Source organism: Branchiostoma floridae, chromosome 14 (assembly GCF_000003815.2).
Source record: "Branchiostoma floridae strain S238N-H82 chromosome 14, Bfl_VNyyK, whole genome shotgun sequence".
NCBI classification, from domain to species: domain Eukaryota; kingdom Metazoa; phylum Chordata; class Leptocardii; order Amphioxiformes; family Branchiostomatidae; genus Branchiostoma; species Branchiostoma floridae.
Window position 1 is genome coordinate 6,391,434 of NC_049992.1, and position 24,931 is coordinate 6,416,364.

Here is a 24,931-nt window from a genome sequence, read left to right on the forward strand (position 1 = left end):
GTGTGTGTGTATGTGTGTGTGTGTGTGTGTGTGTGTGTGTGTGTGTGTATGTGTGTGTGTGTGTGTGTGTGTGTGTGTAATAAACGAGCAGGAATGCATAATGCCTAGCTCAATCAACCGTTCGCTTGCCTCATGAGTTGATATGGGCGGTGGGTATTGTTTTCGGTAGCGTTTGTGCATGTAACTATGTACGCGTAAATTTCCATATTTGTGAGATGTTCATTTGCCGTATTCTGTTTGGCTCTTCCTTGAAGTTTTCCTTTATCCCCCCCCCCCCTAGGAAGTTCGCGATGACGAACATTATTTTGTTCCTGGTGACGGTGACGTCACTGCAAATGGGGTATGTGGACGGTAAGTCTTACAATTCTGTGTGTATATACACGTGATTCTTGCCATTGATAAGTGTACGTTCTGGTATAATAATTTACATTGAAATCCACCAATATCCTTTATTTCATCTAGGGATCCAAGAACCAAAGACACTAATAGTATTTTAGCTGAACATTTGAAATACCTACATTAAAATTACTTTTGTCTAGGGAAGAAGGAACAAAAGGCATTAAGATGAAAAAGAAAACTTGAAATGAGAATGTACGATTGTCTTGTAAGATTTTATTAGCTGCTTTTTCCCCAGGGTGTCTAAAGGTCCGTATCTCCAGCACTTGCCCTCCCGGCTTCGCCTCCCCAATAACAACTTACTCGCTGACAAGCATTACATCATCGGGGCATCCCGTGTACCGGAGCGACACTAGCGACTTGTACATGTACTGCATCAACTGCCGCAACAATGCTACTTCTCGATGGGTAGTCAGCGACACTGTTGGTGACGTAGATGGGTACATCATGTACGCGAAGGATAGTCATTACAACGCAGACGAAATCACGGGGGCATTCTATGTTTTGGAGTATGGTGTTTGGAGAAAGTCACCGGACGTCAAGATATCATGCACAGGTGAATTTGCTGTCACCAACATTTGACATTTGTGAGCTAAGACAACATATTTGACCACATTGCACCTCTTCTTATCCTTACGTCTTTATTCAAGTCTTTGCCACCACAAAAGGGCCTGATAAGCTCGCGCTTTGCCTTTGAAACAAAATCTCGAGGTGATTTCCTGAAGATCACAGGCTGATTTGTTAAAATATGCTTTGTTCGAGTTTACTTGGTAACGTTTGTAAGGCTCCATTTAGATCATGTTCTGATGAGAAACCTCCAAAACCATCGTCATCGAAGACGTAATATTCATGTTTATGATTATAATGAGACTTCACGATACATTCCCCAAATGCATGTTTCAATGGTGACGTTATATGCAAAGGTTATAAAAGAACTTTGATTTTCTAATCATTCATCTCTTTCAGCGGAGAACGTTGCCCTTGGAAAACCTGCATCCCAGAGCAGCACAGACGGGTCCCATGTAGCTGCGTCAGCTGTGGACGGAGATAAGGGGACGTCTGTGCCGGGTAACCAGTGTACCCTGACCAACCCGGAGGACGGGCCGTGGTGGCAGGTGGACCTGGAGAAGGACTGGCCGGTTGGAAGTGTGCGAGTTCTCAACCGAGGGGACTGTTGCGGTAAGATCATTGTCGTAATCATCGTCGACTTTCGTAAGATTTCCTACATCAATCATACGAACAAGTGGATACATACGGAGCAACAAACACTTAACAGTTCTATGAAAATATCAAAATGTTTAATTTATCGTCGTTTTTAATTTCGTTTAAACTACTGGTTCTAAGGTTTAAACAATCTTTGAAATATTTACCCATTTGTACACGGTATTCAATGATCATAAACTACTAGAATCTATGGGATAAATCGTATTGGATTCTTTTGAACAAGCAGCAAGTTAGGTGAACAGCTTTACGTGCGTTTATCATGATAAGCTCAAAAGAATCCATGTAATAGTGACGATCATATCCAAATGAATACCGCCATTATTGTCTAAAGATTTACAGTGACAGCTCATCATATTGAGATGCACTTGCTCGATAATGTCCCACCACCATCAATATTTTCGCCCAAGTGACAAGCTGCTTCACATTTATAACAATCATAGACTCTGAAGTATTAACATTCTTTTATATCATTTTACTTTTGTGCGTAGGAAACCGCCTCCATAATTTTGAAGTTCGAGTAAACAGAGACGGGGGCTCTAGTGAGCTCTGCGGTGCCCCGTACAGCGGAACACCGACCAACGGACAGAGCATCACCGTGCACTGTGGGCGTCCCATCATCGGCAGATACGTCCGGGTCCAGCTACCTGGGAAATCGGAAGCTTTGTCATTGTGTGAAGTCGAGATCTTTCCGAGCTTAGGTCCGTACCTTTCGACTTGTTTATTTCCCTGGGTAAAATATGTTTCAATATTTCTCCAGATCTAGATAGATGCCACTTTGTGGTTGCTTTTGGACAAGCTAACTTTTGAAATAAGGTTCGTCCTGCATTTATTTCCTCTTAATTAGATTTGCAGAAAGATATTGATCAAGGCTGCAATATTATCGTTGTTGTAAAATTTGAGCTTTGTTCCAACATAAATGAACAGGTATTTAGGTACTAGGCAGATGAGTTGTCATTCTGGCAATCTATCTTTGAAGAGATCATAACTCACATAAAATCCAGCTTTGAGTTGTCTTGAAATTAATAGATTGACATGAATCTTTTAGGATGTCCTACTGGCTACATCGTCCATGGAGGTGTTTGCTACAAACCATACAACATCCCGAAGACCCGTCAAGATGCACTTGCAACATGCCAACTGGATGGCGGATCGCTGGCCATGCCTCGTCATCGTCACACCAACATGTTTCTGCGCAAGTTGGCTGTTCGTGCCGACATTGTCAGCCCCTACTGGATCGGACTCTCCAAAGACAACGAAGCCTGGGTCTGGGAAGACGGATATCAGCTCTGCGGGTTTAAAGGGTGGGCCTCCGGTTATCCATCCACAGCGAACAACTGCACGGTACTACGTCTTCAACATGCTGGCGGCTCGTGGGAGAATAGGGCCTGTGAGACACCGGCTAATTTCATCTGCCAGATGCAACGTGAGTACAGTTTTGCCATATCATGATGATGTAGTGCACATTCTAGACTGCCGTGAGGCATGATCATGTCTGCCTAATGATGAGTGTGTCTCTCTTCATGTACATGTCTTTTTTTTAAAGTCATCATCATATAGCCAGATCAACTTGACTAACCAGACCCCTATTTCATATTGGTTATAACGCCGTAACATCATAGAATTGAAGTGACAGTAAGGGTGGATAATGAATCTCAATCAGGTGTCAAATGACATTGACAAATCAGAATGAGTTGCCTAATGACATTGATCAATTTGAATGTTGTGTTGAATCACATCAGAAGAAGATATACATGTAGATGCCCCAAAAGAGGAGAATGAGCAAAATGGAGAAAGCTTAGGGTATTTCTTGTATTCATCGAATGAAATTGTGCTCTCAGCTCCTGTGGACCTTGCAGCAGTTGGGTACCGACAATATGGAAGAGCGTACCTCCAAGCATTCTCGGTGAAAAAAACGTTTGACGAGGCAGTCGCTGCCTGCGAACGGTTCTACGGAGGGCGCCTGGCTCAGCCCGCAACAGAAGAGTTCAACGATCGACTGAAGGGTATAGTAGGAGAGGAATCTGCTGAAGACAGTTTTTGGATTGGGATGAAGAATTATGAGGTACAAACACTTTCCGATCGCCAGTTACTCCTTCAGGATGTTTTCTAATTTTCTAGTGTCTCTTTATTGCTATCATTGCTACTTTTCTTAATATCTGTCCACGGGAAAATATTTCACGTTTGGGGCCACATTATCCCAGTGTATGCGATAATATGTGCATCGTTAGCAGTAAACAAAGCTGCGGTCACCGAAACGTTGGATGGTATGTTTCTGCTTGGTTGTGAAAAAGGAAATTTCTTATTTACAATTTCCTTTTTTTCTATGCCCTCTAAGGACTTGCACTCCTGGTTGGACGGAACCCCGGTGTCACACGTCAACTGGGCACATGGAGAACCATCAGGAGATGGTTGCGTCACGATGACGTCACACGGCAACTGGCGCACTGTGGACTGCAAGGAAAAATCATTCTTCGTCTGCCAGATAGGCAAGTATAGGGTGGTTTAGCTGCAGTATACATTGTACATAATTATATAGTTGAGTGGGTAGTATATCTGGAAAAGATGTGAATGGATTCTCATGCAAGATACTTCATGCTTGAATGTGTCGGCAAAAAAGAAGAAGAGTTTAATTATGGCCCCTTTTGTCGGTACTTTAGGGACAATGATATGGCTCTAAAAGGAAGTGGTACAAGTTTGTTACCCTAGTAGCGTTATTTTTTTCTGTAGTTATGCTTTTGTTGAAGACTGCGTAACTCAAGAAAAGATCGAACACTTGTTCGTGGATTTGGAAACAAGCAGGCACCACAAAAAACACTCGGCAAATGTAGTTGATATTTGATTCTATCCATACTATAGTCTGAGCAGTTTTTGTAGTGGTAACAAAGTTTTACTATATGAATGCCATAATTATAATAAACCAACAATAGATTTTTGTTGTCCTATATTGTTTAGTACAGAATTCTAAGATATTCTGAATCCCTATTTTGTAGTCCGCAGTCGACCATATAAAAGTAACTGTACTTTTTTGTTGTGTCAACTCTATCTTCATCTTATTACAGGTGATGAGAGTTTATGTGAGTTGGAGCCTCCCTCTAAAGGTATACTGCATTTTCTTCCACCCTCTCGCTGGCTGACATTTTTTTATTCGAAGCAACTTTAGGATGTACAAAGAGACATAGATGCAATCTCCTCTTTGATGTATTGATTGATTGATTGGGTGTAGTTTTAAACTTGACTACCTCGTCTCAAGCTATTGCCCAGTTGCCACACTCTGTTGGTTTACAATTGCAATCTATAGAAAATCCGTTAGAAGTAGTGGCTACGGTACGACGCATGGCCACTGCGTTACAAGGTAGTACTTAGAATTGTAGTCAAGTTTGGTACAAAACCGTTTTTCTTGTTGGACCGGACCTGAAAAATTCAGTAGACCGAATGTTGGGCCGATTAGAAAATAAACTGTTATACGGACACTAAGGCGTCTGAGTTCACGTGACTGGGCTTATTGGTAGAAAAAAATTGCAAGAGCTACGTAAAGGAGTGTTGATCGTTTCTACAGTCAAAGTGGCCTAACGTAACATAGGCAGTTAGCGTTGTTTACATGAAGATAGGATATTCTACCAAACAGATTCCTTTGTAGCAAAATGGACAATTGTTATGAGCATTTCCCATTCACAAACAATTAAGTTCGGATCGGGACCTGGACCTGATTCACTGGACCATCCCTAGTGATGACCGTTATTTAATCCTAATAACCTTAAGTAATTATTCGTTTACAGAACATTTAAACGTGTTCATTCAAATAAAATTACTGAGTCATAAGTTGCCTTTTTCACTCTGCAGTACAATGTGGAGGAACTACAAGTGGGAGTTCTGGTCAGATCTCATCCCCGGGATATGGAGACAAAATCAGCATCGACATCCCGGACAACCTGGACTGCGAGTGGAAGATAACAGTCCCTTATGGGCAGGTTGTACAGATCACGATCGAAGACTTTCGACTGGAAGAAGACGGCTTCCTGGAGATTTTCGACAATTGTCCTTTTGGATATCTGAACGAAAACTTGACAAGTCCCAACGTATCTTCGAATTCAACAATCACCACTTCCACCAACATTGCAACTCTTGTTTTCCACTCAAAAGGCTTAAAGCCAAAACATGGCTTCAACATCACTTTCCTAGGTACCTTCAGTATACTTTATTGTTTGTTTTTCACAGTGACAAATACGCTTTTGCAAATTATTTTCTCATTATTATACTTGAATACCTGCAAGAGGTTGTTTACAACGTAAATGTTGATACAAAATACTAATTTGTAAAGTACAGTAACTGTTACTGTAACAAAATAATTACTGTAATACATCATTCCTCAACGTTAAAGATGATATTTCATCCTTTATTTCAGCTGTTGACCCTCCATACTTTCGGCCGAGGAACCGGCCACATCAAGCAGACGCAAGGCCCAATAGAATGTTAAAGGGACTGTTCGACTCCTTTGGTCTGAAGGTATGATGCACATCATCACTATAATGCACAGTCATATAACTGAGTCTCGAATGATGTCGATGATTTAGAATTTCAAACATGTCATCAGAATTTACAATAGTTTGTTGAATCTACTTCTCTGCCCTTTACCTTATGTACCACAGTTGGGATATCTATTACCAAGACATGCAATACAATAGTCTTGTGCCAATTTCCAGCTTTATCCTATAATAATCTCGAAACAATGTTCTGTTCTTACTCAATTGGAAAAATCTAAAATGTTTACATCAGCGGATTTAACTTTTTGTAGCTGTCAATATTAATGTCGCTGGAGATGACGAAATAAGACATAAGAGAAAGAAGAAATAATGGAGTGAGGACATGACAAGAAAAATAATGATCGAATAAAGTAAATTGTCCTGACTTTTAATTATGCAATTTCCAACACTTTACGGCAACGTATGATGCTGTTGGTCTGAATAAACAAAGTGCCTCTCTTTTATTCTCTTTTAGGGGATCATTGACTTTGGGATCGACATTTTGTCCCGTGTTTCAGAGGTTGTTATGAATATTTTGGATCACCAGGAGGCATATCGACGTCATCAAGAATTGGTAAACCTCATGACACAGCTTAAAAACGACATAAATAGTCTCAGTAATCAAATCACTGAGGAAGGTATTATTGCGGAGTTGCGTCATGAGGAGGAGATCGCGGCTATCAAATACTCCGCTTCTGTCGAGATTGTAAAGAATTATCTCGACACGTTGAACACACGTCTGCACGTTACTGTCAACGGGACTCTGCGTCCTGAAGCACTCGCGCAAAGTTGGGCAGATGCAGTGTTGCAACAAGACTCCGAAGGAATGAACCAGGTAAATTCATCCTTTCATGTCTTGCCTGGTGATCAAGCATATTTTTCATGTGGTAAATGTAACTCCTGCAATGTGGGGGATGGGATCCCCGGCCTGGTAAACTATACCGGGTGACAACCAGTTGTAACCAAGAAAAAGAATGTCATATTTTAGGAAAGAACTGTTTTAGAACTTACGCCACGGGTCTCACTGTGTCAAATGAAAAAAAAAAAAAAGTGGTCGAGTAGTGCCATTTTTTTGCGACGCCTCAGGGGCTAGCCTAATAGTATAGTGTGCGTCCGTTTGACAAGAATTCCCAAAATTTCATAGGCATGTCTGAAATCTTTCCCCGCATGCGTAGTAGTATCATCTGAGTATTCCCTGGGGAATTTGTTTTAAAGACGTTTTATGTGGTTTGGAATGAAAAGGCCATGGCTGATACGTATTGAAAAGATATACGTTTCTTTTTATTCTATTTTTTTTCTCAATTAACTGTTTATGTCATTTTACCTTAGGCCCTGAACAGCTTGTATGGCATGATCATGGGATCTTCAACTGTGTTTCAAGGCAGGCCTTTCATGGAAACTATCAGCGCCCTTCTGAGGAGGCAAAATCTTCCGAGTTCTGAATACAGGAGGAGGGTATGTATAATTTTCATGGCAACTCATTTTCATGGCAACTCATTTTTGTCAGTGCTGAGGTTGGTTTATTGTTTGGTTCACCTATTAGTTGATGTCAGGGCAACACCAGTTGGGTGCAAATTGCGTTTCTTGAAGTACGATGCTTTGAAAAACGTTGTAATGCTGAAAATAAAGTTGTGAAACCTTATGTACATTGGTAGGAGAAAAGTAACGATGCCTTTGCAATATATTCATTGTGAAAATGTGGCAATGGGTGCAAACCTAAGATAACATCAACTCTCATGATAGTTCCACTGGATGCCGAAGTGATTCCACCACAAGAGAAAAATACGTGAATTTGAAGTGATTTATGGGATGTTTAAATTAAATGCATCATCAGTAATCCTGAGGTATATACACTTTATATACTTATTAAGAGTTAATGGTGTATATGGTGTCATAACGCCCGGTCGTCTGCTAAAGCGACCGAATAAAACCACAGAAAATATTCGAAATATTACTGTAACAGTCTTGGCATGTCAGACCTTTTAAAACTTTACTGTACTGTATTCATCATCACCTCCGTGCGGGGTCTGATTTTTTCTTCATACTCTGTGCTATTCTGATTGGTGGTTTTCCTGTCTATCGATCGCTCCTTTTGATTGGTCAGGTGTTAGAAAGAATCACTGAACACCGGTGTTGATTTGAATCAACACCTGGCCGGCCGAAATCTCTGTTGACGGCGTCATAACTAACATGGAAAGGGGCCTTCTGATTGGACCACGGCATCGTATAAGGCCTCTATGACTATTTCATGTTTTAATGTAGCGGCATCATTGCCCCCTGTGAAATTGATACATGTACTTGGACGACTTTCGTGGAGCTCCTCCTCATCCTACGATTTAATCTATAACTTCAGTTAATATTCTCTTTTAAACAGCTAATGACCGTGTTCGAATACATCATGGACCTACAAGCTGGTGGGTACGCTGCCTGGATCCTGGCACTCAAGCAGAATGGACAAACGGACCAAATCAGCGAGGTCCTGAGGAGGGGCCATGCCAAGTTGAGTGAACAAAGCTGCCTCGTGGCCCCGCTCTTCTATGGTAAGTGAATATCATTGTTACTACATACAGGAAGTAGTCCGACCATAACCTCACAGCACGGTAATTCGTATTCATGATTTTCCCAATCATTCCCTTTTTTATATCTAATCAGAACGAATATGTGAAATTTACTAATAGGAAGAATAATTTACTACGTTTCATACGGTAACATGACAATGTTAACATGACTAATTCTGATACTTGATAATGCCTATTTTCAAACATCGAATGTAGAGTGGCCAGCAGGCACATACGGTCTCCCAATGACAACCGGTGGGTGTCCTCTTGGCTGGGCTAAGGACGGTCAGTACACATACAGAGGAGACAACAGCTTTCACTTCCAAGAAAAGCCACCAGTAGTACACTTCAATGGTTCCATCTCCAACAACACACTGGCCCAAGGGTACTGTATGAAGGTGATGTATTGCATTAAGTGGTTTGAATGCGTTTGATTGTAATACGTAATGTAGTATCCTGAAATACGATATGTAGTGTCTGGTGACATGTCCCAAATGTCGATAAAATAGTTTGAAACTTTCTAGATCTATAGGAGATTAAAGTTGTTTTTTTTTCAAGTTTCAGTTATACTGATGCAAAATAAAGAATTATGGACATGTTATAAGAGAATGTTTTTGTGGCTGATTGTAGCATGACACTAGAAAATGTTACTCTCCAAACAAACGCCTGCTACCAAGCAACATTTATGCTGGTTTTCTGTGATTATCTAATATTTGATGACGACTATGCCAATGTGTCATACCATTTTCTACTGTGATTCGATCTTTGCATTGGGATAATCATGACTATTCTATGTTCGTATTTCAAAAACACTTCCTATCTTACATTTTAGACAAATTCCTCGGAGGGAGATAGTGACAACACCTGGCCAAAAGGAAGTTATTGCATTCTGAAACGCGAGCGCTGTCCTGTAGGTAAGGATTAACCGGTCGCCTCTTAGTTATAAGTTTCTTCATACAGTCTTATCCATCTTTAAATTCGCTTTGTCGCTTGTTAAAGCCTTAGTCCGGTTCCATCAACTTTTATAGGTTGTTGAGCAGCTTCATTTTTAACTTCAACATGCTGATCACCAGCATTTGAACCTTATAAAGTTGGGATTTTCTTCCATTATGATAATTAACTTCCATTCTTGTAGGCTTCGTTTGGGGGAAGCTTGGGTTTCCCGGTGGTACCCAAACTGGAGTTGTTCCTGGTGGGAGCTTTGACGGTGACAGCATTGACATGGAGTACTGCTGCAGGGATGACGGCTTTGCCTCCCTTCCTATCCGTCTGCCTCTTAACCCTCCTTTCTACCTTCTCAGATTTGGAGGATACTGCCAACAGGTATATGTACATGTAGGCATTGGCTGTATGTCTTAGATACATTGTAAACAATCGAAACCAAAGTAATCTTTGTAAGCTCCATTTAATCTGTCTATAGGGTAACCAAGTAAATGTTCGCCGAAGAGGGGCCACCAAAAAGAGGTGTTCACTAATATTAAAGATTGGCAACACTCAATGTGGAATGGTAGTATTAAATTTTGTATGTACATGTAGTAACTATCGTCGTTAGCTTATAACGTAATGGTAGAATGTTGCTTATCTGTATATTTGTGAATGTTGTTCTAGGTTGAGGAAATGAATGTCCGTGAGGAATGGATTGAGTACAGGGGTAACGGGTACAGGGCTGGCGTGATCCCGGACGATAGCGGTGATGACAACAGCCACAAACTTTACTACTGCCTCTACAGTCTACCCGGGTCTGTCATTCCAACTACTCCGATCGTCCCAGATGCCACACCTGCCCCGCCAAACAATGACAATATGCAAATTGTTCTGATAGTGGCCCCTACAGTTGCAGGTGCCGTCTTCATGATATGTGTGTGTGTATGTGTACTGTGTCTGTGTCGGGAAAGGTGTTGCGATCGGCCTTACCGTCACTTTTGATACTAAAACTACACGCACAGTCTGTGAAGCATTTTGCATAATCATACACAAATTTTCTTTAAAAGCTGACTCTACATTTCATAGAAGTAGAAGTGTCTACACTGATTGAAACATTACATTGAATTATATGGGTTGGACAATGATCAGCTTGCTACAATCTAGTAAAAACAAGGAACACTCTTATAGTGGTTATCTGTAAATGTCGACACGTGGCAAATCTTATACTAAATACAAAGACATTGCTATTAATCAACACGATGTTCCTGTCAAAAGTACAAATAAGTCTTGTTGACAGGGATATTCTTGATTCAGTAAGCATCCAGTTATTGAATTGGTCCTATAGTTTAGTAGAGTGCTTCATGTCTAGCGAAAGATCAGGGCTCAATCACACCCACTAGTTTGTCGTTTTTCCATTCTTTATCATACTACTTTTAATAATTATATAATCATACATTCATCAAACATTGTATGGTGAAATAGAATGGTCCTAAGTCAATGTGCAGGTGAAACATATTTAATCCTTGTCTGCAAATAAGTCCTGAAAACTTCAGAAACATTTTTGCATCACCCATCTACAAAATTGTATTCTTTATATAAGATTGAATAAAATCTCATAGTTAATCTACATCGAGTTCTAACATATACATGTAGTGTACAAGGTTATGTGTCTTATTTATAAGGCTATATCATAGGCCTATTTGAAAAAAAAATCGGTATAATATATACAAAAGTGCAATCATTAGTTTTCAAAATAAAGGCCATGAGTTAAATAAACAACACACATCCAGTCCTATCTAGGACATTCTCCCTGCTGTCTCACTCTGTATCAACAAAACAATGGTGCAAACAGATTACTTTAACATCAAGTTGAGATGATGTTTTCAATATTCTTTTGTTTGCCTTTAGGCACACACATTATAAAACTTCGTAACATAGGCTCTCAAGTACCGGGAAATATATACACACACACTACTTAACTCGCGATGTATAAAGAAAATGGTACAAAAAACGCCCGACAAAAACGCCTCAAGGCATATCAAAAACAGTCTGTGCTGCAAACCTCTGCTTCTAGAGTATGAAGAAGAAAGTTTTCTTAATTTCGCAAAAATAGATCATAAGCATTGTTTACCTCGGGTCCATAGTTGTTAATTTGGAATCATACAGTATCATTGTGAAGAAAAAGACCCCCATTTACGACAAAAAGATTCATGATGAAGAAAGACTCCATATACGTATAGAAAATACATGATTAGGGTCTGCATGGGTTTGGTGAGTGACATAATTGTTGCACAAACACACGTCACGTAATCTAGCACATGTGAGTTTTTGCAAATAAGTTGACTGATTATGAATCCATTTATACATAACCCATTAGAAAAGAAAACTCCCTTTAAAATTACTTGAAACAGAGTTTTATGGTAGTTATGTAATATTGTAATATGCTTATTTATCGTTTACCTTCATTGGCATGCAATATTTGCCTTCGGGTATGAACTGTCTTTGAAAGTTGATTTCATGTGCCGAGAATTTTCGTAGTCCGTAGATAATTTGGATGTAGTGAGCATGCATACATGTAAAGCCTGGGCAGCAGTATAACCTAGCGAGTCCATTCCGACAAGGGGGTGATAGCCAGTGTAGATAGGTGCGTTAAACCGTACTAGGACCCGGTATATGGCGGATCTGTGTGAATTTGGTCGCTATCGTAAGTTCTTGTTTATTATCTAAATCGTTTGAAAAATGCTGGTGTGACCTGCTTTGTTTCTCCTGTAATTCTAAACATTGTCCCCCTCCCACGCTAAATTATCTCATTCCATCCGAAACCGGTCAAACAACTTCTGCATTTTGACTGGGCGACAACACAAGATGTCGAAGAAGCACAGTTCATGGCTTCTAACGGTTCTGTCCAAATTTTTGGTAACATTACATGTAAATATGGTGTCAAGACCGGTTATCATGACTGCCACGGGTCTCTTGGCAACGGGCGTTGTTACTATGGTGATGTTAAACAACTCTGGAGACAGGACTTCGCTTCGGGAGAGAGACAACGTCATACAAGTGGAAGAATGTGAACCGGAAATTGACGTTTCACCCACCTTATTTAAAAGGTTAAAAGTCAATTATATCAACGTATGATAGACATAATACCAGCATTGGATGTTCAAAACAGTAGGCTGTAGACATTTTTCGTTTAGGTCTTTCTTTCGTAGTCATTTTCATTATTTTGGCATTATTATATGATTCGATGATTATAAAGCCAATGTCGAACTTCGGTCATTTTCTGCATTGGGTCGCACTGATGTATACTAAGGAAAATCAGAATTTTCTTCAGTGTAACATATGTGTTACTGCATAAAACTGCGATCCGATGCTCACACTAAAATATTTTTATCCCTCAGTTTGAAAGTTCACCTGTGCTGGTGAAAAATACTTCTATAAATCCTGTCACATTCAGGACTTATACAAAGAATTAAGTTAATTTTTGTTGTTGATAAATACAATTTCCCTCCAATATTTGTCCTCTTGGACAATATTCCTAAATCTACATTCCCTCCAGTCCTCCCCCAGGACCCTGTACCCAGCCCGTCACCAGGTTCATGTTCGTGAAAACCCATCGCGCAGGCTCCACCACAGTGGCCGCCATCTTGTACCGCTTCGGTTTGACCTATGACCTAAACGCCGTGCTTCCCACTACGGGAGACCTACTGGGGTGGCCGTTTGAGATCAGGTAAGGTCGGAATACATATAACTAATCTTGAATGTCTACTAAGGTTCTCATTAGTCATAAACAGTAGTCTCTTAAGCCTGATTTTGAAAGACGCTGAAGACAGACAATCTTCAAATTCAAAATCACACAACGAGGGTAAAGTATGATAGACAATATTTGATACAGAACGTATTAAACGTCAACTTTACTCTTAGCCGTCATAACGGTAATGTTACTATAATTAGATCGTTTCCAAAATTCGAACTTTGGATTGCCCGTTATTTTATAGCATGACAAGTTAGATTGTGATAGCAATTCAGTACCTATACACCAAACAACTGATGCGGGCAGTTCTAAAATAGTAAGTTCAAAAGAAACTCAGAAAGATATAATACGAGATATAATATGTATCATCTGATATGTATTCCTTCTCAAGGCCGGAGAACTATCTTCCTCTGAAACCGGATCTAGAGCATGACATCATCGTGGACAGGGTCGTCTACAGGCCGGACGTGTTCCAATACTTCTTCCCGAACAACAAGGTAAGGAAAAGTCAAAAGTTGTCATATATAGCTTGGCTTGACTTTATATTCCAAATCAGATATACTTTCCTTGTACGCATGTTGTATATCTCTTTCAATGACAATTCTCTATGAAGACGCACAGAGGTACAGGATAATGACACATTGTATAATTTAAGACTTTAGAAATGGTCTCCTGTGTTTATAAGAGTACCAGTAGTAGCATATGAATGTTATGGTTGGTGATCAAACATACGACATAGTTAATGTGGTCTATATTTGATTTTACTGTTTCATTTGATTTTACTGCTTCCTTGCTGAATCTTACACTATGTACTGTTTGCGATTCCGTCCCAGTTTGATATGCAGCTAGGATTGCTTGTCAATTAAAGTCATTTTTAACGTGTTCAATAAAATCACATATGCACTTTCATACAGGTATACCTGGGCGTCTTACGGCATCCCATGAACCACCTCCAGTCCTGTTTCTCCGAGTACGGCCTGCAGAAACTGTACAACCTCCCCGCTAAGGAACCCATCCAGAACTTTCTGGACGATCCCTACACCTGGGAGAGGAAACTTCATTCACACAGGATGAAGAGGAAACCGTACTCTTTCACCAAAAATTTGCAGGTAAGAAACTTACACATTTGACACATACGTATACATATATATACAGTATTTATCTGTATATAAATGGTTAGGAAGGTTTCAAAACAAAAGGTGTCGAATTGAATGTGACGTTCAAGGCAAACATTAACACTTCGTGACTAACAATCAGAAAAGAAAAATGCACTTGATGAAAGCTAGGCAAAGGCAAATTTAGAAAGGTTTTCCAACGCTTAACGGCATTGAAACACACGTATAATCAAATAGGTTACTGAAATAGTAGTAACTGTGAAGGTTCATTGCTCGAGCTATGCATAATGTCAAAGCATTCTGGATCAGAAAACATTATTTTTAGAAGTACAAAATATAATTTACCATATATGCATTGATTTCAACGTATTCCTTGGCGCCTGGCATTGATCCAAATCATTTTATTTCTTTACCAGGCATACAACTTTGGCTATTCGCTTGGTCTCTCGGAAGACCTCGAACGGACGAGGAAGTTCGTTGACCGCATCGCCTCGGAGTTCAAAGTCGTTCTCATCCTGGAGTACCTGGACGAGTCGCTAGTCGTGCTGAAGCGCGAGATGTGTTGGAACACCAGAGACATTTTGTACACAAGCAAAACTTGCTGTCAACTACACGACACCTTGCGACTCTCTGACAAACAGCGAGAAAACCACCGCACATTCGCAACCGCAGATTACATGATGTACGATCGCTTTGTCGACATTCTCAAGGACAAAATACAACAGCAAGGTCAGGATTTTCAAGACGAGCTAGAAGACTTTAAGAAACTAAACAAGAGGGTGAAAGACTTCTGTGATTCCGAATACACCAGTGAAAAGAAAGTGATGACTTTGGAAGCGACAAATTGGTATGATAAGATTGAAATTGACCGGAAGACGTGTCAGCTTCTGAGAGCGAATCTTCAACAACTTCGGACGCTTGCCCGAGAAGGATTGGTCGAGAAGGGAAGGATTCTAACATCCAGACGGCCTGTCGGAGATTAAAAGTTCATAGCGTGTATTTAAAAAGAACAGGACACGATATACTTTTAACCAATGAAATAAGGAGGAATGAAGATATCTTTTTTTAGGTAGCCAGGTTAAATCTCGCTTATAGAAGCCCGCCCAACATCCGCCGGCCTTTGCGGGGAGGGGCCTGTTACAGCCCCGGACAGCAGAGTTTGTGTTATATATAGTAGAGTAGATTCATCCCTCAAGCTACCGACATCTTGCACACTGCAGTCGTCCAAGATGTCGGTAGCTTGAGGGATGAATCTACTCTTACTATATACAGCAGAGTTTGTGTTACACAGACTAGTTTTGAAGTGTAGACCGTGATCAGAAATCGCTTTGAAAATTTTGTTTGTATCATGATACTAGTATAACACACTGTCACATTATATTCATGGACCACAATTTTCAATTCTGTTTCAATACCTAGGAATCATTTATTTGGAACACATTTGTATAATGCTCTGTTCCACAATTCCTATTGCTCTTCCCTGTCGAAGGACTGTCTTCAGCCAACCTGAAAAAAAGATGAAAGAAATGGTTCTTTGTCATCATGTTTTCATTAAATGTGCAAATCGAGGTACAGATGTATACCAACAACACGGCAAATAACAAAAAATCCACCATCTTACGTATCGTCCCCAGCTCTTGACGTCATCATAGAGCAGGTTCCCAGGGCAGGCCGTGGAGCCTACGTCACGATGTCCGTACAGAGAGTACGCACCCCTGATCTTTCCCTGTAGGAGACACAAACACCGTCTGTCAGTGAACAGTTGGTCTTCAGAATGACTGGTGCAACTTGGTTATAGAAAAGGGACTCAGTGAAAGGTGATGTAAAGTGTACACAAAGGTATGACTGGCTATGCAGGGTTGGACAAGTCCACTAGTCCTATTGTCCAGGGCAAGTGAAAGTGCTGATCGGACAAGTGCATGACCTATTGGGCAAGTAAGCTTTTTTCCATTTAGTGGGATTTTGATATACTTTGTCACTCTTTACTGTCATGACATCAAGCAAGGGTCAACATAGAAAAATAGGGGCAATCATTAGAATTCCATTACTGGAAGTAAGTGAAAATGCATATAACTTGAAATTTGGGCAAGTTCGGGTAAGTGAATGTGCTTGCCCAATAGGACAAGTGAAATGTAGAAACCTTTTCCAACCCTGCTATGTATGAAGCTAGCTTAAAAGTTTAACTATCAAACCAGTCCGTTGCCCGTACCAGAGACACCCCGCACGTGATGAGGCTCTTGGCGGCGGCGATGGCGGAAGCGGTCGGCTTCTGCCCGGTGAAGTCTCCCATGAAGCAGATTCCGATGGACTCGGAGTTCACGTTGACCGCATGCGCACCTCTCCTGTCCCAGCCACGCCCCTCGTATATGTTGCCATCGTTACCGACCAGGAAGTTGTAGCCGATGTCACTGTAGCCTACAGAAGGGAAAACGCCACTGGCTTAATCTAAGTAGACATTGGGAGTCAACATAGTCATAGGCACGAGTCAACATAGTCATAGGCACGATGAGAGAGAGAGAGAGAGAGAGAGAGAAAGAGAAAGTGAGATTGACAGGGAGATGAACGCCCCATATTTCCTCACCCCTGCCGTCCATGTGGTAGTTCTGGATGTTCCTGACCTGCTGAGAGAGAGATGTAGAAGAGAGAAACACAGAGAGACAGACAGACAGACAGAGATAGACACAGAGAGACAGACAGACAGACAGAGATAGACACAGAGAGAGAGAGAGAGAGAGAGAGAGATGAACGTCTTGTGACCCCTCACTTCTGCCGTCCATGAACGTTTTGTGTTTCCTCAGTTACCTCACCTCTGCGTAGTTCTGGATGGTTCTGATCTGTTGAGGGAGAGACGGAAAGAGAGATCGAGAAGAGAAAAGTTTTGTAGTCTCCTCACACCTGCAGTCCATGTGGTAGTTCTGGATGTTCCTGACCTGCTGAGAGAGAGAGATGGAGAAAGAGAGACAGACAGACAGACAGACAGACAGAGACAGAGAGAGGAACGTTCTGTATTTCCTTACCTCTGCCGTCCATGTGGTAGTTCTGGATGTTCTGGACCTGCTGAGGGGGAGACGCAGAAGATAAAGAGAGGGGGAGGGAGACAGAAAGAGAGAGAGATGATGCCCTGTGTCTCCCTACCTCTGCCGTCCATGTGGTAGTTCTTGATGTTCCTGACCTGCTGAGAGAGAGATGGAGAAGAGAGAGACACAGAGAGACAGACAGACAGACAGACAGCGACAGACACAGAGACACAGAGAGAGAGAGAGAGAGAGAGATGAACGTCTGGTGACCCCTCACTTCTGCCGTCCATGAACGTTTTGTATTTCCTCAGTTACCTCACCTCTGCGTAGTTCTGGATGGTCCTGATCTGTTGAGGGAGAGACGGAAAGAGAGAAAGAGAGATCGAGAAGAGAAAAGTTTTGTAGTCTCCTCACCCCTGCCGTCCATGTGGTAGTTCTAGATGTTCCTGACCTGCTGAGAAAGACGGAGAAGAGAGAGACAGAGCAAGACAGACAGACAGACAGACAGACAGACAGACAGAGATAGACAGACAGACAGACAGAGAGAGATAGACAAACAGATGAACGTCCTGTGTTTCCTCACCCTTGCCGTCCATGTGGTAGTTCTGGATGTTCCTGACCTGCTGAGAGCAGCTGGTGAAGAGAGAAAGAGCGAGACAGACAGAGAGAGAGAGAGAGGGAGAGAGAGAGAGAGAGATGAACGTTCTGTAGTCCCCTCACCTCTGCCGTCCATGTGGTAATTCTGGATGTTCCTGACCTGCTGAGAACAGCTGGATTGGGTGCTGCACGTGGCGCCCGCGGAGTGGTGGATCACTACCTGTAGGGTGACGTCACGTTATACGTCATCAAACTCACGCAGTACGACAGTCATCATACTTAACGGAATAATTCATGTAGTACTCCGAGTGGATACCAAAAAAAGTACGAATCTGCATGGGAGCGTGGTTTTGAAGGCGTGACGATATCGATTGTAAACAGTTGCCATCGCGAGAGTTAAGGTGGACTCTCACTGCACTTGCGGCACCGGTGCGGCAATGCGGGGTTCTTAGATGACTCAACGAATTTCGGAGATAAAGAAGAATTTTCTTACTTTTTGTGTATTGTTGTCTTCTAAGTCATACTTTTAAGTATTAGGCAATATCTAAATTATGAAACATCGCGAAAATAAACACAACAGTGCCGCAGTGACCGAATCCCGCTGTGCCGCACCGGTGCCCCAAGTGCACTGAGATACCACCTTTACATACTTTGGTAGTCTGGAAAAAAAGTTGTTGCTCTTGCCGTAGAAGGACTTGATATTGAACAGTACATCGACGTGAGCTAGGGCTACGCTAGCCTGAAAGGCTTTCAACGGAGGGCCAAGTGGTGTTAGATCATCAGAACAAGGGGCATGTAAGTACCAATAAAATCAAAAAGGGGGTTATTTTGTCCTCACGGCTCAGTGTGAGGTCGGCTGGGAAGAAGAAGGCATCCACTCTGCCTCTGTTACTGTTAAAAGGCGAGTGAGAAGTTTTATCAAAATGTTTCTACGTTGTTTGTCTTCTTCAATGAGATAAGATGGCGGATGTTGTCTAAGAATACATTCTTGTTTGCATTCATCATTCATTAACAAATAACGATTACATGGGTAGGGTCTTGAAACAAGTATCATTATAAGAGCCAAAGTCGTACCTATGCTTGAAGATAACTGAATGAAGACAGATGTTGTACATTTTTGTCTAGACTATCTATTAATGATGATAGCATTTAGCTCAGGATTCTCCTCCCTCGCTATTTGGCAATTGTGATAATGTAGGATCTGTATGGGTTTAGCCAGTTTATCAAAATGCATGAGGAGTACGAATTGTTTAGTTCTATCTGTACATCTTAAGTGAGAAAATGTACTTTCCGCTTGACTTATAGGATAATTCTGAAACAACAAACACCGAATAATCAAACAAGACGTTGCCTGAAAAGTAATGACTGCAATGGTTTGAAATTTGGAGGACATTGATATAAGACTTCATAAGTACTACGATGCTGTGCCTCGGAATTTGACTCGTGCTTATTATATCTGGGTGAGGCCAAGAACGCATTGATTACCCCTGTACAAAATTGAAGGATTCTTCTTCGTTTTCTACCTTGGGGACGGGCAGGTTGAGGAAGACGTTATAGTTGGTAGACCGGGAGCCCCACTCCGACTTGGTGACGATCCGGGGACAGGTTCCCGAGCTGCTCACGGCGATAGAACCTCCTGAAGAGCCTCCACCCACTACATGTTCATAAACACATATCATAACACATGGTACAATTGCCGAGTGTTAAGCTAAGGGCACAACCCGCCGTACGTGCAATTTGTCCGCCAAGTATTTCTGAAAACGTCAGGCTGTACAGGACAGGCGCGTCGCCCGTACTGGCACGTACGGGGGACGAAACCGCAGCCCGATGGCACACAAAGTTTTGCCTGTACGGTAAAATTATACGGCGTGTCTGCGTGTTCCAAAATCCGTCGGTTTCCCTACGAGCTCGTACGGAGACGGTACTTACCACTTACGGATGCCAAAACTTGCCCACGTTTTGGCACGTAGACAGCACGTATTTGCACGTACGGCCGGTTGTGCCCTTTTGAATAGCTGTGTGTTCACCTTGCATTCATGATCAGTAGGTCGTGAGTTCGATCCCAGCTGCGTCATACCAAAGACTTTAAGATGCTGCTGCGAACACACACACACACACACACACACACACACACACACACACACACACATACACACACACACACACACACACACACACACACACACACACACACACACACACACACACCTCTCTAAAAATAAAAATAAAAGCCGTTGGTTACCGGAGTAGTCCACACATCTGGAGCAGGTACAGTGGGATGTCTCCCGGCCACACCAGCCCCACTCCGAGCAGCAGTGGTCCACGGAGTTAGGGTTACACTCTCCCGGGTTCGCGTCCGGGGCCGGGTAGTTCGGCCCACAGCGCCCGTCACTGCGCCACCGCTGGGCCGCCGCTAGCGCAGGAGTTAATAACTGTTTATTTATAAATATGTACTAAGCAGTAAGCATGACAGTTTTAGCCTGGGTACCATCCGGATAGTAGTTCGCTCCTATGTTCGCTTCTGCTATCCAGAGCAGAGAAGCGACTGTATATAGTGTATATATAATGAACGTCAAATCTAGAAGCGACTGATATAAAATTTAGTATATGTTTAACGCCAGATCGAACTACTTTCCGGATGGAACCCAAGCTATGAAAGTTTATCTCTGTTGGTAAAAGACATTATGAAATAAGGCTAAACTTTGCATCTATTAGCCAATATCTTGACGAATCTGGTACCTAACCATTCACATTCCGTGATCAAAGCTCACGGAGTCAGCCGAAAATTTAGGTTGAGTGTCAAAAGGGTTTTTATCCATTTTTTAAAGACAAAGTATTGGCTATGTAGAATTAAGCCTTCTTTCTTTATCGTACAAGTATATGCGTGCCCTGGCCATAAGAACTAGATTCAATGCTAACGAACTGCTAGCTCTATAAAATTGCTCTAAACTTTAGAAAGATGGGGCGCTATCTTAATAAGACCTTAATTGAAGCAAGCTTACAACATTTAAAAATAAAGGTTCGTAGAAGATACGCGTATGTTTGTAACCTAATTAGGTCAAATAAGAAAAATAAATAAGAAGGAATCAAGCGAGTCTATAAGACGATATGTCAGAGTTACCACAAGACAGCAAGCAGAAAAGGATGACCAGTCCTAGGCCTTTGGTCGCCATGTCGAAATATCAGTTAGAGCTCGTGTACGTGTAATCGTTTTAGCACACGTATATATACACAGAAAGGACGGCGGAAGTCTGATTAGGGTGCCACGCGGCATAGCATGGCCTTGCAAAATGTCAGGGACGGCAGCAGCGTGTGAAAAAAAATGTTTGACAAAAAAGTTATCTTCATGTGGGACCGAGAGGTCGCGGGTTCGAATCCAGCTGCCGTGTTATCGATCTTCGGCCCTTGGGAAAGGCACTTTACAGGACTTTCCTCACTTTACTCAGGTGAAAATGAGTACCTAGCTTCGGTTAGGGCCGTCCCTCGGATAGGACGTAAAATGGAGGTCCCGTGTCTGGGGAGAGCCATACCCCAGACACGTTAAAGAACCCGCCACACGTGCGATGGTGCGGTATGAGTGGTTCAAAACATACAGTACCTTGGCCGCACCTGGGGCAATTACTGTCGTATTGAGGTCACCTGAGTGGCAGCTCACTCCAGACCCTTGCGATTTAGCCCCGCCTATTGTAAGCTCCTCACAATTCAGCCACTGGCTGCAAAGAGTGAGTAGTCTGCCCACCCAATAAAAATAACATTGCAAAGAGGTTTCAACCTACTTGTTCATTGTAAAAACGAAGTGGTTAGTAGCGTTGAACAAATGACTGAACACACAGAATACAGTATACCAAACAATAGATTCTTCATATTGACCTCTCGGTCACGAGGCAATCACGCTGCCGCTGCGCTACGCGATTTCATAGCACCTATAGTTGTTTGGAAACTAGTGTAATATACCTTACTTAGAGGCTGTACGTGCAAATAGCCCTTGTGCATGATTTTGCAAATAAACTATGATTAATTACTATTTCGAAGTTGCTTTGTACAATTTAGAGTATGGTTGAAAACTTAAAAAAAAATTTGGAACCGGCCTAAGATTGATGAGCTCGCGGATGTCATCCATATAATGAAATCGACATGGCCTCATATACAAAAACGCAACAGTTAGTGGGCGTAGTCCACAGGACGTTAGATATCACATCATACAGTTATCCGCTCAAAAATTCAAAAGATCAAACAAGCCGCGTCGGGTTTTCCGTTCAAAGGGAGCATCTATGACGTCAGAATAAATAGGAGGAGGTAGGGCCATGGGAAGGTTTGCAGGTGGCCCTATTTCAATGTTGATCAACAGACTAATAAAAGCACACACAAGGAGAAATGCTGTGTAAACTATTTGTTGCTGTATTGGCTATCATTGCACAGTTGCATATGTATACTCACGTTATGTACAAAGATGATTCTTCGTATGTATGACTCATGCAAGCAGTGGTTGAGGGGGAAAAATATCAACCATTTTCTTATATTTCTTATATCTGTCTCATGGGGTTAGCTGACAGAAAACTGCGGTATGTAAGAAAAAATGGTCACAATTTCCCCCATCGACCTCTTCTTGCAGAATACCTGTTAGCAAGTATATGTCTTCATTCTAATTTTATGGAATTCATAGGAGTTAAAGAAATACATACACATTTTACAATTAGTAAAACTCGTATCTTCTTAGCAGGGGATTGTGTGAATTCTCTGTGGTTACTTTGGCACCTCTGAATACACCGACAAGCGGTGTAACACTTCTTATGGATGGTACGTGTAACGTGACTGCAATAAAAAACAGCGCCACCTTGCAAATTCTAATAAAACTACAGTGTGCATAATGACATCACTCAACTGCACAATATAATAGCAACACTTGAATGCACTACACAACAATGGACTAATCAAGTGAGGTCAGTTACACAACTTAGACTGTAAATTTTCTGACGAAAAACAGCCATTTCTTTTCCTACAGTTTATAGTACGGTATATGCCTATTGGTAATAATGGATGAATCTACTGTAATACCAAATGGAGTCTGAAAATCTCAAGGATACTCTATTTCTTCACTATTCCCTAAAGCTTTGCATTCAGCTTTCCCTAAATCAAACTATGTAAGTTTTGGAATAAAAAAATAATACCAGTCCATTTCTTATTGCTATTTCCACTGCCTAATCAATTGTACAGAAATGATATTCCATTAACAGCTGTATAGACAACACAACAACTATGGGATTGCAGAGTCTCTCAGCATTCTTGAATGTGTCTTTGGTTTAAAAAGAACAGAACCAAAGATGTTACATCAAGACATTTTTCACAGACACTATGAGAGGCATTTTCACAGCTGCACCTCTGTACTACACTCAACAAAGTTTTTTTATCATAGCCTACACAAGACGTTATGTCAAGACTTCTTTACAGACACTAGGAGTACAGTAACATTGTCCGAGCTGCCCCTTAGTACAGCTTCCGATGCCAGTTTTCCGCAGGCCGTATCAAACCTCACTTCTTCTGCACTGTGGAACTCTGTGGCTGAGATGCTCTCATCCTGGTGAAAAGTAAATTTAAAGGGTATAAGACACCATGATGTGATGATGATGAAGACACCAATGATTCGGAAATAAAAAATAAAAATTCTCACAAATTGCAGTTAACCATAATAAATCCCTTTATAACACATTTGCAAAATACATATATCCTTCTGATGTCATTGAACATCCAACCATTAAAATTTTTACCTCAAGGTTATTAGATTAAATGACAACTTTCCCAGGACAGCCAACATTTAGTCTAATTAACTGGTGACAAGAATCAAGAGCTTGGTCATGAAGTATGTTAATGTTCATTGAACAATACTATTCTTTTTACAGATATCTAGAAAATGGTGTTTTTCGGTGTCTTGTACCCTTTAAAGGTGTTCAACTTTCTATGAGCAAAATGAAAGATTGTCTCGAAGACTGCATCAGTAGTGCTGTATTCTAAAAAGACTTCTGTCTGTAAAAATGTTTCAGTTTCGTTGGCTTATATTCTTCAATTTTCAAGAAAGCTGCCTGGCTGCAGTCTTTGTTCTGAGTAAAACATTATGGGAATTAATTTAACAGACAAAACTGCAAATATTTCAAACCAGTTTCCACAGTATGTTCAAGTTTGTAGTACTGTTTCCTGGAAACTGCTACACAACTTTTAAAAAAGTTACCTAAAATCACATGAGCATTGTTAGTAACCCCTACCTCATGATCAGTATAACAGGACCTACCTGCAGTACCTCTGACACATACTGGATGGCCTCGGCTACAGAGAAGGCCTTCCACAGTCCATCACAGGCTAACAACAGGAACCTGGCGGTCGGTAGGGAACATGGACACGACAAAGTTGGACAAATGCATAATTATGGTAAATATAGAAAGTCTGCTAACACTATTCTACCGGCTCACATATATCCTTTAGCTTGAAAAAAGGCATACAAACAAATCTCCAATGCAAACTACCCCAGGCCTGTATAATCAACATCCTCCTAATCATAAAAATGTTTGATATAGATAATCTGCTTGCAATTTTCTTTTTGGTTCATGGTGACAAAATTCAAATTTGACTGAATTACACAAGATCAATGTACAGGCTGAGAGAATCACCATATTTTCATACATGGACCGGACAACTTTATAATTCTTATTTCAACGATCTAAGAAGTACTGATTGTAGAATGATTACAATGCCCCCCATACCCCAAGTTCCAGTATAACCACATCTGTATATCATCTAGATCTTTACTTCTTACTAACCAATCATATACCATACATCC

At 41.3% G+C, this 24,931-nt stretch overlaps 4 protein-coding genes across 4 annotated transcripts in view; 2 read left to right on the forward strand and 2 right to left on the reverse strand.

Moving 5' to 3' along the window:
- The first annotated feature begins 290 nt into the window (after positions 1-290).
- On the forward strand, positions 291-11,249 carry LOC118430053. Its single transcript, XM_035840759.1, has 17 exons — positions 291-351; positions 635-952; positions 1,363-1,575; positions 2,109-2,318; positions 2,666-3,043; positions 3,459-3,682; positions 3,956-4,106; positions 4,680-4,718; positions 5,461-5,799; positions 6,023-6,123; positions 6,616-6,975; positions 7,470-7,595; positions 8,515-8,680; positions 8,915-9,096; positions 9,531-9,612; positions 9,834-10,021; positions 10,307-11,249. Exons 1-17 carry the CDS (start codon positions 291-293, stop codon positions 10,622-10,624), a joined length of 3,456 nt encoding a protein of 1,151 aa, XP_035696652.1. The 3' UTR covers positions 10,625-11,249.
- A 2,837-nt stretch (positions 11,250-14,086) lies between these two features.
- LOC118430733 (galactosylceramide sulfotransferase-like) lies at positions 14,087-15,640 on the forward strand. The gene is made up of 2 exons (XM_035841738.1): positions 14,087-14,482; positions 14,905-15,640. Exons 1-2 carry the CDS (start codon positions 14,315-14,317, stop codon positions 15,469-15,471), a joined length of 735 nt encoding a protein of 244 aa, XP_035697631.1. The 5' UTR covers positions 14,087-14,314; the 3' UTR covers positions 15,472-15,640.
- A 242-nt stretch (positions 15,641-15,882) lies between these two features.
- On the reverse strand, positions 15,883-21,349 carry LOC118431182 (peptidoglycan-recognition protein SC2-like). The gene is made up of 7 exons (XM_035842301.1): positions 21,224-21,349; positions 20,345-20,515; positions 19,626-19,756; positions 18,226-18,322; positions 16,698-16,903; positions 16,110-16,214; positions 15,883-15,994 (listed from the first exon to the last, which is right to left on the reverse strand). Exons 1-7 carry the CDS (start codon positions 21,273-21,275, stop codon positions 15,986-15,988), a joined length of 771 nt encoding a protein of 256 aa, XP_035698194.1. The 5' UTR covers positions 21,276-21,349; the 3' UTR covers positions 15,883-15,985.
- A 1,128-nt stretch (positions 21,350-22,477) lies between these two features.
- Positions 22,478-24,931, reverse strand: part of LOC118430977 (integrin-linked kinase-associated serine/threonine phosphatase 2C-like) — a 9,364-nt gene continuing 6,910 nt past the window's right edge. The window contains exons 9-10 of the mRNA XM_035842011.1: positions 24,386-24,467; positions 22,478-23,677 (exon numbers count right to left, since the gene is read on the reverse strand). Of these exons, the coding sequence (XP_035697904.1) occupies positions 23,534-23,677; positions 24,386-24,467 (226 nt within the window). The 3' untranslated portion in view covers positions 22,478-23,533. The remainder of the gene's footprint in view (positions 23,678-24,385; positions 24,468-24,931) is intronic.

Excerpts from the sequence above, each read along its gene's own strand:
- LOC118431182 (XM_035842301.1), bottom strand. The coding sequence starts at position 21,275 with ATGGCGACCAAAGGCCTAGGACTGGTCATCCTTTTCTGCTTGCTGTCT. Across the intron at positions 18,323-19,625 it reads TCAACCTGCCCGTCCCCAAG|GTAGTGATCCACCACTCCGC; the intron begins GTAGAAAACGAA and ends GTCACCCTACAG. Across the intron at positions 16,215-16,697 it reads TCACGTGCGGGGTGTCTCTG|GGAAAGATCAGGGGTGCGTA; the intron begins GTACGGGCAACG and ends TGTCTCCTACAG.
- LOC118430053 (XM_035840759.1), top strand. The coding sequence starts at position 291 with ATGACGAACATTATTTTGTTCCTGGTGACGGTGACGTCACTGCAAATG. Across the intron at positions 1,576-2,108 it reads CAACCGAGGGGACTGTTGCG|GAAACCGCCTCCATAATTTT; the intron begins GTAAGATCATTG and ends TTTTGTGCGTAG. Across the intron at positions 8,681-8,914 it reads CGTGGCCCCGCTCTTCTATG|AGTGGCCAGCAGGCACATAC; the intron begins GTAAGTGAATAT and ends CATCGAATGTAG.
- LOC118430733 (XM_035841738.1), top strand. The coding sequence starts at position 14,315 with ATGAACCACCTCCAGTCCTGTTTCTCCGAGTACGGCCTGCAGAAACTG. Across the intron at positions 14,483-14,904 it reads CTTTCACCAAAAATTTGCAG|GCATACAACTTTGGCTATTC; the intron begins GTAAGAAACTTA and ends TTTCTTTACCAG.